The sequence below is a fragment of the Camarhynchus parvulus genome, chromosome 2 (assembly GCF_901933205.1).
Source record: "Camarhynchus parvulus chromosome 2, STF_HiC, whole genome shotgun sequence".
NCBI lineage: Eukaryota > Metazoa > Chordata > Aves > Passeriformes > Thraupidae > Camarhynchus > Camarhynchus parvulus.
In genome coordinates, this window is record NC_044572.1 from 20789118 (window position 1) to 20802142 (window position 13025).

Sequence of the window (13025 nt, forward strand, 5' to 3'; positions counted from 1 at the left end):
GTGTCATTTGGAGTTCCAACTGCATCAATGCTGTCCCTGGAATCTTTTCAAACAATGCCTTAAAAATGCACATCTGCTGTCTCTTCAATGCTTTTAACAACTATGTAATATGTTTATGTGAAATGAGTGCTATGTAATATCTTAATCCAAATTCTGTATAACACCAAGGATTTTCTTTTCCCATAATGAACACAAATATCTTTGCTGCTCTTCAGCTAATCTGCACCAACTCTCAATTTATTCTCACTCTTGGAACAATTGCTAGAATAAATGCTTTTTTTTCAACCACTACTGGTATAAGTATGGCAAAGTGGGAGACAGCTGCTGAAACTGAGAGTAATAAACTTACAGAGAGGCTGAAACTATGATTTGGTTTTTTTGCAAAGATTTGTTTCTTTTGGTCCAGTACAAGGATAGCAGTACCATAAAGTTTTCATAAGTACCAGAGAGTTAAAATTCATTTTTATTAAGAATGAAGTGTTTTGAAATTTCTGTGGCCTGAGAGAAGGCAAACAAGTATGAGTATGTGGATTTTGCTGTGAGAAGCAACTCCTCACTTCCCTGCAATCATATAAAGTTTAGTTTTCCCACTGTGAGATGTTTAGGTCTGATCTTCATCTCATGTATATCCAGTTACACTAAGGTAGCAAATTACTAAGCATAATAATGTCTGAGAAATATACTAAAATTATGATTTTTTTCTTTACATCTGCTGCTAATTTAGGTTTTTTTTCTGCTAAAGAAAATATGGTTCTAATAATGTTTCTTGTGCAATAAGAATTCTTCATATTTTTCAGTTGTGTTTTCTTAGCCAGCTAGAGCATAACCAGTATCAGAATTTGTCAAAGATGTTCTGGTTCATATTACACATTTCAATAGTCTTTTGCCTGGAGTTATTTCAGGGAGAATGAGCTATTGAAAACATGGACAAGATTGTCCCTCTTCTCCCTGCCAAATAAATTTGAGTTAAAAAAAGAAGGATATGTAGGAATGATTTTTTTTAAATGCAAAATTAAATTAATTTTCTTCTCCATGCATCTTGGTAAATGATATTTCTGTTAGCATGGCTTATCTGTGATGTATTGAATACTTGAAAAGTAGCCTGAAAAGAATTAAAAGGCAAAGCTATATTTTCTGTCAAAAAAAAAAAAAAAATTAATGCCACAAGATGCAGCCATGGCCATGGCCCATAAAGTGCAAACAATTGTTTCAGCAGTCTGCCAGCCAGTAGCTGTGAATAGCTCGTGTAGCAGCAATACAGATGGAAATCCCTCAGTCAGAGATGTCCTCATGATTTTCATTTTAAAATGTGTATCACCCACTTCAACTAGAGGTACCTTGGACTCTTAGTTCTTTGCCATCCTTCTGTCATTTAAAAGGGAAGGTCACATGGAATGCAAGGTAATATTTTGATTTGTTTCAAAGAGTCCAGGTCTCAACTACCAAGCAGATGAATGTCACAAAAGCCATGTAAGTGTTATGGTTGATTTGAGGGGTTTCTTCTGCCAGTTTTGGCTGACCACATCACAAATAACCCATGTAAAAATATTGGAAAAATCTTTGAAAGCCTTCAGTCCTTCCTGGAACTTTTGTGCAAGGTCTTGATAGACACAGGCCACAATTTTCCCATAGGATTAGTAGTGGAGTCAGTGCTATTATTTTTTTCCCTCTCAACTTTTTCACAAATAAGTGGGAATTCATCTGTTTTACTTTGAATTGGGGTTTTGGCAGTGTGTTTGGTTGGTTTGTTGGTTGGTTTTCTGTTTGTTTGGTGTTTTTAAAATTTGTTTCTTTCTTTAGAGATGCTCCATTTCAGTCTTTCTGCTGGGAAAAGTTAACCATAACAAGGTTTTTAGCAGATTGTCTTCCTGACATACTTTTTATTCCTGGTCTTTCTCTGGCTTTGGTGAAAGATAGTTTTCCTCATTATCATCCTGAATTGTGAATAGTATTTATCAGGATATATAGTATGGTTTTAAATATCTTTAAATAGCTTTAAATTGTGGATTATATGTTACTTACAATGACTGTTTGGAGAAGCCAGCGTTTAAGAGGGATAAGGAAAGAGAAAAACGTCTGTGAATCCTTGAACTGAAAAGTGTTCCTGAAAGTGTAGTATGGATTTGTGTGTCTTCTTCCTTGATAGCTGAGTACAAGTTGAGGTCTTCTTTCCCCTCTTCCTGACTGAACCCAGTAGTTGTTAGCAGTGTGATGCCTGGCTCTGGTTTTCAGCTGAATGAGCAATGATGAGAATGGAAAGTAATGTCTGACAAAGAGGTGTGTGCAGAGATGTGCAGAGAATGGTTGAATGAGGTTGACCTAAGTCAGAAAATAAAGCTGCTGTCCTTTATGTTTCTTGGGCATCTGCTCAGCTCACCCCAGGTCTCAGGAAAAAGGCTCAACTGGCTGGATTCTGACAACTTTTTTAGGCTGCTGTAACTTGGCAGTGTTTAATCAGGGCATTAGTCTGCCTGTAAAAGCCAAAAAATGTCAGTATAACTCCACAGTGTTTAGGTGTAAAGCAGCAGAAGGCAGACAGAGATTCTATTTGAACCATCATACCCAGTGTTCTGAGGGAGTTTGGGTCTAACATGCTACAAAAGACCTTTGTGTGCCTCCTAGGTAAAAATCCACTCCTCCCTTCCCTGCATGTGCCAGCAGCAGTGACAGAAGGCCCTGAAATGCAGATGTGCTTTCACATTGCCTGTGGAGAGGCATATACTTCTTGTGATAGTTTCTTCTTTTTTTTTTCCTAAACATGCATGGTACTACATAAAAAGTGAATATTTAGGGATCTCAGTTTTCCTTTGGTACAGTGAGATTGAAAGGAAAATCCCATGTTACTTACTGCACTATCGCTTGATTTTTGAGTAATTAGGATTGTGGCAACTGATTGGTATCTCTTTAGGGGAAAAAACCTGGATACAATTTTCTACATTATGCATGATTGCACAAATGAGTAGCACAAAAGCTGGCATTTTTCTCTGCTATTGGCTATTACAGTGGGGTACTGCCATTTATGGCATTTTTTCCAGAAAAGCTAACATATTCAGTACTAAAATCAGAAGGCAGATTGAATAGCTTTCAAAACCTCATACACTGGGCAAAGCAAGATGTGTGATTGTCCTTAACAATTGCCTCCTGTTTTTCATGAGCTGTAATAAGTGTCTTCCAGCTAAACTGAATTCATGGTTTTTCCAGACATATAATAATCACATATACTATTAGACTGCCTTCTGAACTTTGGCAAAGGAGTCAAAGTACTTTCTTTTCCTGCTAACTTTGCTAAATGTTCACAGAAGGGTCTGTTATTGCCCAAGCACACCCCCAAATGTTGTTAGTGAGGTGAGTGCTAAAGGGGAATTCCAGCTCTCCTGCTGAAAGTAGAACACCATGAATTAATCCAGTTACCAGAAAAGAGCTGGCTGTCAGAAAACATGGGTTCATCTATGCTTTTCTAAATCCTCATAGCAGCCAGAATATTCCATCTATACTTGGATTCATTTCACTGTAGCCAGAAGTCTAACATTTATAAGGCAATCACTGTTCCATCTTCTGTATTTATTATCCCTTAGCTCATAAAGAAGATTGTTAAGTGAAATATAAAGCAGTACAGAGCATCCAGTTTAAAACAGCACACTTGGGATGTAAGTTTCTGTCTGGGTTCCTCCCAGGAAGAAAAACTTTGGTGAGGGAGGGAACCTGGACAATTCAGTGGAAATTATTAAAAGGGCTGATAAAAAGATTTTGGCTTCTGTAGTGCTAATTTTACTGTAAGTAAAATTACTAGTACACCAGTTTTAATATTCTACAGGTTGAAAGCTGATAGTCTTAGTCTTTGAGAGAGTAATGGCAGTATTGCAAGAGCTCTAATCATCAAGTCAGACTCCTATCCCTCCAAAAGCAGGAGGGAATAATTAGTTAAAAATGAATAACCTAATAAATATACACACATTTTCTTTTTAATTTTTTACTGCTTTTTCTTTAGTGGTCTGTTAGGAAAACTTGGGTCACATTTCTAAGTCAGATTTCTAACCCAGCATCCTCAAGAAAACATATGACTTGAGGATCTGGGGTTTGATCATAAGCCCTACATATGACAAAACACCATGGGAGCTGGCAGCACAGCCAACAATCCATTAGAAGGAGTTACAAAGCAGCACATAGCTCTTATGGTGACCAGGACTAAGCTGTTTGTTATATGCATACATTAAAACATAGCAGTGAACACATAAATGGCTAAAATTCTAAATAAGGACTTTCATAAATAATAATTTTAGCTAAACTGGTGCATGAAACCTTTTTGATTTGTCAATACCAAAGCACAAGCCAATGGCAGAAAATTATTGACCTTTTACTGTGTCCTGTTTCTCTGTTCTCCCCATGATGAATTTGGAACAGGGGTCTGGGAGCTGGCTTTGGGAGTATTTATCCCACAGAAAATGTTTGCAACAGAGGCCTTCCAGGTGACCCAGAATACAAAAAAACACCATTAAAAATTCACCATTAAAAGCAAAAGTGTTTTAGTAGTTAGAATGGCTAGAGAGCAGACATGGAAATTATGGAAATTATCTGCCTTAGACATGAAAGGGCTGAAGTGTAGCTCCATGTCTCTCCTGTAAATTGTTATGCAATTAAAGAGTTAAGCATAGACATTGCTACCCTGCAGCTGTGCTGTGCTAGAAAGCAGATCTCAGAGATCTGTGGCAACCAGCTTAAATGATTATTTTTGCTTGCTCTCTCAGTTCTATTTATAATTAGTCTAAACCTGCCTATTTGGTAGGAACTATTTAATTTCTTATATTGGCAACATTCAGGACATGAAATGGGGAAATGGAGGACCAGAATGTGTTCCCAGGCTCATCAAATTCAGTCCACAATTTTGTGTCACTCCCCCTTTTTTTATCCCTATGTCCTTTTTTTTTTTTTAGCTAAAAGCTCCATAATGTGGACCCCTCCTTAAACTGATCAAACTGTATCTTAAGAACCAAACTTAAGGTACGGTTTGGACTGTTTCCTCCTTTCTGAATCTGTTATGCTGATTGGATCATTACTCTAGAAACTTATTTCTTAATAAAAATTTCTCCTAATTTCTTTGTATCAGTACTCATGGACATTTTTTAACTTCTGAATTTGTCCTGTCATTGAGAATGTGTTCTATTTTTCCTTTCTTCATGCTTCTTGATGTTTGTCTGGACTTGCTAAGCCAAACAAGTTAAGCTCTTCTAGTGTCACTTGCCTACCAATCTACTAATTTCCTGCTATCTCCACAATCTCTGTCTTACTTGTTCCCATTTGATTTTCAGAACCTCAGTGCCCATGGTTATCCACATTTTCCCAGGTGACGTGTCACCATTGCCTTGTGCAGTGGCATCAGCATTTCAAGTTTTGTCTGAAAACACCTGGCACAGTTCACATTCCCTCTTGCCCTTTTTTGCAGCCATATCACAAACTTTACTCATTGACTGTGATCAACTAATAGACAACAATTCTTCTTTCCAAACAAAGTTTCATACTATTTTATAGCAACTATTTTTATTCCTAGACTTTATGTCTGTGCTTTGAAAAGAGCTTCTTTTTAATTATTGCTTAGATTCTACCTTAGCATTAGTTCACACTATTTTCTTCTTCCCAGCTTATACATTGCTCAGAAAAAAAAGTTCATTTAGATGTAAGACCTTAAGTAAAGCTCTTGTACCCTCAAATTCTAAGGATTATACTACTTTCTAACTTATTGTCACTTGTAGCCCAGAAAATGGGAAAAGAAATTTAGATATAAAATCCCCTCAAATAGTTTTGACCATGGGGAATGCTTGAAAACAATGTAGCTTCTCCTCATAGCTAGAAACCATGTTTAGTTTCCATCACCACTGCTTTTCAGAAATTCAGGAATCCTACCTTTCATTTTCAGCAAGACATCCCTTTCAGTTTCCATTCTCTGCTTACTTGGGCTTTAGGACAAAGCCATCTAGGCAGGTGAAACTGCTTTTATGTTGCCTATTTATTACAGACACAGTGTTGTGGTAAAAACTGAACAAATCAACTCAAATGTAAGAAATCCCCCGAAATAGCTGGATCCTGGTTTTAGTTTATACTGTTGACATTCAGCAGTGAGATGTGTCCAGGAAGAGTTATAATGCACAGGAACACAGGATGTTTGCTCCTCTGCCTGTTGAAAATAGAAATTTCCTGTTAATTTAGCAGACATATGACATTAATTCATCTTTGTTTCTTTTCTTTTTAAAGTTTGCTCGCACAACTACACGGCTGACACTGGTGTGCTGACATCTCCCAACTACCCCAGCAATTACCCAGTCCGCACGGAGTGCACCTACACCATCGCAGTGGGGATCAACAGGCGCATCGTACTCAGCTTCACCGACTTCACCCTGGAGGGCAACAAACGCTGCACAGAGGACTATGTAGAAATCAGGCAAGGCTCATTATTTCTCTTGTCCTGAGTATTGGTTTGTATGTTGTCCAAACCCACTTAAGCGTGTTCAGAATCTTTATTTTAGCTGTACATCTTGCTGTCATTGTGGGAAAAGGACTTAGCAGAGAGCTTTAAAGGCGACCTATTGCTGCTCTCATACTTCTGTGTTGTCAGCTTTCCCACTTGATAAATTCCAGTTCTGAGAGCAAGTGGAGTGTGTGGACTGTGTTCTCATGCACTGCATTTGGGTTGTTTTCCTTAGTGCAGAAACAAGGAGTTTTATTGCCTGCTTTGTGACATGTTCTCCATGATGTTTGAAAAGTTGTGGCAGTCAGGTGAAGTTCCAGGTGACTGGAAAAGGAGAAACCATTGTACCTATCCTTTAAAAGGGTAGAAAAGAGGACCCTGGGAAATATTGAGCTGTCTGCCTCACCTCTGTGCCTGGGAATGTCATGGAACAGATCCTCCTAGAAGCTCTGCTAAGGCACATGGAAGACAAGGAGGTGGCTGTAGACAGCCAGCACGACTGCACCAAAGGCATTCTTGACCAACCCAGTGGCCTCCTGTGATGGAATGACTACATCAGTGGATGAATGAGCAGCTACAGATGTCATCTCTGTGGACTTCTGTAAAGCTTTTGACACAGTCCCCCACAACATTCTTCTCACTAAACTGGAGAGAGATAGATTGGATAAGTGGATGGTTTGGAAGAAGAGGAGTTGATTGGATTGTCACATCCAGAGGATAGTAGTCAATGGCTTGATGTGCATATGAGATCTCTGACAAGAGATCCCTCAGGGGTCTGTTATGGGATCAGAGTTATTTAGTATCTTCATTAATGACATAGACAGTGGGGTCAAGTGCACCCTCAGCAAGTTTGCAGGTGACATCAAGCTGAGTGGTGCATCTGACACACATGAAGGACACGATGCCATCCAGAGGGACCTGGATAAGCTTGACCAGTTGGTCCATGTGAACCTGATGAAGTTCAAAAGGCCAAGGACAAGGTTCTGCTCCTGGTTTGGAGCAACTCTCAGTATCAATACAGGCTGGGGAGTGAATAGATCAAGAGCAGCCCAGGGGAGAAGTACTTGGGGGTGCAGGTGGATGAAAGATCAGAGAAGACCTAGCAATGTGTCCTTGCAGCCCAGAAAGCCAACTGTATCCTAGGCTGCATCAAAAGCAGCAGGGGCAACAGGCCAGGGGAGGTGATTCTGCCCCTCTGTTCTGCCCTGGTGAGAGAAACCCCACCTGGAATGCTGCATCCAGCTCTGGGGCCCCCAGCATAAGGATACAGATCTTGGAGCAAGTTCAAAGGAGGACCATGAAGACAATCAGAGGGCTGGAGCACTCGTATGAAGACAGGCTGAGAGAGTTTGGATTATTCAGAAGAAACTTTTTACAATGAGGGTAGTAAGGCACTGGAACAGGTTGCCCGCAGAATTAGCTAATGCCCCATCCCTGGAAATGTTCAAGGTCAGGCTGGATTAGGCTCTGAGCAACCTGATCTATTTGAAGATGTCCCTGTTCCTTGCAGAGTTGCGTGGCATAGATGACCCTTAATGCCCCTTCCAACCCAAACTATTGTATATAGTTTATTGTATATTGTTTATTGTATATTGTTTATTCTATATTCTATATTCTGTTTTATGTTAATAGTCTTTAGAGAGTAGTTACTCTAGGAGGTAACAAGAAGAGCATATAAATAATCTGCTGTATTTTTCTATACTGGCACTACCATTAAACTGAGGATACTAACCTAGTAATTTCTAGGAAATTTTGCAGAACAGGGACAAATAGAAGAAAGGAATATTTGCAGGAAGGTTACCTGCTCACAGTACAGCAGCACCAAGCACATATCCTTTCTGCTGTGTGTCTGCAGATGGATTTGCAATTTGCAGTGTTGGTGCACCCATTCCTGTCCTCGTGAGCCAGCTCTGGTGAACCATATCTGAGGAATGCAGTGTGTTTTTTTCAGTCTGAGCATGCTAAGAGTTTCCATTACCTCACTGAGCACCATGATAAAGCTCATCCTGAACGTTATACCAGATATTCTGTATGGGTTATTCCTTGGTAAATAGTATCTTCTTTTTAAAACCAAACGAAAATCTGCTTGCTGAAGTTGAAATTTTGAGATTTTGAATTCTATCTGAATTAGCTGAGTTTTTTCAGCTGTGCATACCGACCAGAGAAAGTTATGAAAACCTGAAAAGCTTTCTCAATATTTTCTAAGTAAAGCATTTCATTTTTTTTCTTTTTAGAAAAACAATCTGAGATTAAATTCAATCTAACTTTATTTTAAGAATTAATGCTTTAATTTGGGTTAACCCAAAAGTGATTTTTTTTCACTTTTTCACCTTAGTAACTGAAAACATTTATTTATAACATAAATCTAGCTTAGTTTTCACTGTGAAGAGTTCAGCAGAGTTGAACAGGTTCTAAGATATGGGCAGAACATTCTAAGTGCAACTCAGCACATTGCTACTGCCATGACTGGATTTTTAGAATGCCTCTTCAAACCTGATACTGTTAAATGGGGTAGCTACACAAGTCTTAGGTGAAGTGCCACTCTCATTTCTTGTCCTGAGGCGTCCTCTGATAAACTGCATTCAGCCAACTAAGAAAGTTGTTCATCTGACCATAGCTGCAGAGGCCAAGATGCAAGTGAGGGGAGGTTCTGGCACATTTCTTCAACTGCCAGCAACATGAGAGAGCAGCAAGCAGTTTAAGCTAGGAGGATGACAAGAAAACAGAGTGGCAAAGGCTAAGTAGAAATTTTTCTCAAAAACAGCTGTAAACCTGTGAATATGCAATTGAAAGTATTACTGTCCACTTAAAAAGCATCATAGGAAGATCACACCAGATATAGGTATAAATTATTTGTTATTGTCCTACTGACCTATAGGTTGATTGTAGTATGAAAGTGCTTAAAGACAAGGCCGGGAAGCAATTGATAAGCAGGTTGTCACCCTCTTTTTTTATTCCTATGAGGCATGTGCAGGAGGCAAACCAGAACATTAGCTGTGAATCCTGATTACAGTATGAAAATAATGTTACTGGAAATATTACTTAATTTAAAAACATGAATATAAGTGGTTTTAGAACCAATTCTGAAGACTAAGAAAATATTTCAAAACATGCATCTCATCAGTGAAATTAACTCAGGAATGAAGTCCCATTTGTTTGGTGGCAAATAAACATGTTTTTTAAAATGAGTCAGCTCATCTAGGTTTACACCAGGTTAAAGAGTGAGGAGTGAGAAAATTACTACTTCAAATTTGAAGATTACCTTTGGTTTTCCAATGATTGTAGCCTTGTAGAATATAGAGAATATAGTCTACCTGAGACACTTCTCAAGCTTGTCATTGTGATGACACACTCAGGCTGCTGAGATGAGAGAGTGACGTGCCCAGCAAGCAGGTGGTTGTGGCAGGGCTTATTACTGCAAGCAGCAAGGCTCAGTATTTGGTAGCAGTATTTCTGTTGAAGAGCCAGGATTAGTCTTTCCCAGGCCTGAAAGAATCACAAGATTTTCGATTAGCTAGCATTTCTCATGGTATCTCTCTTTGACCAAAGGTTTTTCTTCTTTACCATTCTAGAGATGGAGGCTATGAAACTTCTCCTCTTCTTGGGAAATTCTGTGGTACAGACCTGCCTCCTGTTATAATCTCTCATGGTAACAAGCTGTGGATAAAGTTTGTAAGTGACATATTTGGCACAAGAAGGGGATTTTCAGCAGAGTGGGATGGTACCTCAGCAGGTAAAATGACTGCATCAAGTATAGAACTATTTTACACATCTTATTTTTTATCTTTTCTTTGTATTTAATTTCTCACCTTTCCCCCTTCAATTTTTTCCTTCCAATATTCTAAAGTCTGTCTGCTAATTATATAGTGACATATATGCATGTTGTTAAGAGCAAAGATATTTCTTGATCCTTGGGCTTTATTTTTTACCACAGAAAAGAGCATATTATTTCCCAGATATAAAGCAGCTTCAGCTTTCTCTTATGTTTAGGAAAGCAGTAATTAAGAATATAATGAAGAGGTTTCTAATTTCTAATACTTCTCTATCAGAAGCACTCTTCAAGTTAGATAGTTAATACTTCTATTTGCTATGGGCTGTCTTCTGCTTACAACATTGATGGCTGGATGCAGATTTTTGGGGCATTACTGAAGAAGTTCAGGGCATGTGAAGGAGGTCACCAGTGAGAATCACACACTCCAGGTTTAATTTTCCCCTCTTCTAGTTGTTAAATATTGCTTTGCTTTCTCTGCTATTTTCAGGTTGTGGTGGGACTTTTACAACATCTTCTGGCATCCTCATGTCTCCCAACTACCCTATGCCGTATTACCACAATTCAGAGTGCTACTGGCTGCTCAAGGGAAGCCAAGGAAGCCCGTTTGAAATCCAGTTTGAGCAGTTCCACCTGGAGCATCACCAGAAGTGCAGCTTTGATTACCTTGCGGTAGGTGCCCTGGGGCACTCTGCTCCCCAGGAGGCAGATGAGGGTGCTGAGTACAAAGGCAGCAAAAACACAGGGTCTTGGCTTTCAAGTGGTCCTAAGTGACCAGACTCAGAATAGGAAAGCTCCATATTGATGTGCTCCCTTCATCTCACGGAGCCCAGAGAGGCAAGGCAGCAGTGTCTGTGTAGCTGCTGGTAAGAAAAGCATTTATGTCTAGATAGAAAGAATTTGATAGATAGAAACAAGAATCTGTCTGCATCTTTTAAATTTTCTGTGTTTTGAACCAAGGCCTTAGCATAATTTCTTAGTAAATTATGGGGAACAAGGCACAATGCTGTCAATAACCATATTGTTAATACCAAATTTAATATCTGAATTGTTCCATAAATTATTTGAATATTTCAAATGAATTTGAGATGGAGTGCTGTATTCCCCTCTTGGTGACTAAGCCCCTAAAAATCCACTAGTATTCAGTTACTGACTTCCTGTTTTTGCTTGTTTCTGAAATGCCTGCCAGGCTTCTTCTGAGCAGAAATGGAATTTAACCTCTTGTATACCCAGTAACATTTCCCTAAGCAGACATTTGTCAGGGGCAAATTAATCAGACTTGTAATGCCATCAGCTTTATTATGTTTTCATTTTTCTTTTTTGTTTTTGGTTTAATTTTTTTTAGATATATGATGGCAACAGCAGCAATGCTAAACCACTGGGTAAATTTTGTGGGGATCAGATACCACAAACCATCCATTCCAGTGGAGACAATGTGTACCTAAAACTAAGGACAGACAGCAGTCTGCAAGGTGGAGGTTTCTTAGCCAAATACAAACAGGGTAAGTAAAGGAAGAGGAGATGTTTCTACAGCTCATGTTGTCTGTGAAGCTGCTTGCAGCCCATGATCTTACATATTTATCAGCACAGTAAAATCTGTACAGCATACCAACAACACAGATTTTCTATTCTGGTACAGTTACAGAACACAGAGACCTAAAAATTATCTGCCCATCTACCTGTGATGGAGATTATCTCCTCCTTAGGAGAAAGGTACTAAGGTGGCTCTATTTCTATTACCTGCACCAGTGGCATATGCCACTCCAGATTTACTCAGAATAACAAATGCTGGAAGTCCATAACAGGGTAGATTTGACAGCCCTTGCTCTTCTGCTCCTTCAGGCTCCTGAATTTTTAAAAGAGAAGGCAGATTTAGCAAGATTCTCTGATCTTAGAGCTGCTTTTGAGGAAGGATGACAAAGGATAATTGAGTTTCTGTCAGCCAGACTGCATTATTGTGGGTGCTTGGGATAATTTAGCCTATCGGGAACATTTTAAAAAGCTTCATTTTTAATATTTTGTGGTAAGGGTAATACTTTTCTTGCAAACATGTTTTTGTAAAATAAACCCCAGAAATATCAGAGTAATAGCATTTGGAGAAAAATACAGGAAGACACATGACAAAGTTATTTTATTCCCAGTCATAATCTGAATATAGTCCTGGTTTTTACTTTTCTCTTTATACACTTTATATTTTTTTTTACAGTTGAATGCATATTGGAAAATATGTCATTTCATCACATACAAAGTGATTTGCAAGCATATTTGAGTCCTCTAAATATGATATGCCCAAGTGACAAGGACTGTTATAGGTTTATAAGATGTGAAGTTTTCCTGTGTTTGGACAATAGTAAATGGATTACAAAAACCCAGAGCTGTTCATCCACACATGACACATGCAGTAATTAGGAGAGGGAGGAAGACTTGGCTCCCTCATTCCTTACAGATATCACTACCATGTACTTTTCAGACTGCAATGTCAAGAGGATATATTAGAAAAGATTCCCCCTGCCTTTGATTAATTAAACAGAAAGAGCACTTTCAAAGCACTCAGATGTAGAACCTGAGCTATCAGATAATGTGATTTACATTCATATTTAATTCCTGAAGATGTATCAGAGAAAGGTTTTAATGGCTTGCCCAAAAGCTAAAATTATGTAGGCAGTATGTTGTAAAATAAGGATGCTTAGATACCAGATACATTTACGTGTACATGAAAGAAATGTAATGATTAATTGGATAATGTTGCAAAGGAAAACATGGTATCAAGTTACCATTCAAAGGCACTTCTGTGCC

At 38.7% G+C, this 13025-nt stretch overlaps 1 protein-coding gene across 1 annotated transcript in view; it reads left to right on the forward strand.

The window, feature by feature from the left end:
* CUBN (cubilin) overlaps positions 1-13025 on the forward strand; it is a 142328-nt gene that overhangs the window by 28951 nt on the left and 100352 nt on the right. The window contains exons 23-26 of the mRNA XM_030971133.1: positions 6247-6433; positions 10033-10193; positions 10720-10901; positions 11575-11731. Coding sequence (XP_030826993.1) covers positions 6247-6433; positions 10033-10193; positions 10720-10901; positions 11575-11731 — 687 coding nt within the window. The remainder of the gene's footprint in view (positions 1-6246; positions 6434-10032; positions 10194-10719; positions 10902-11574; positions 11732-13025) is intronic.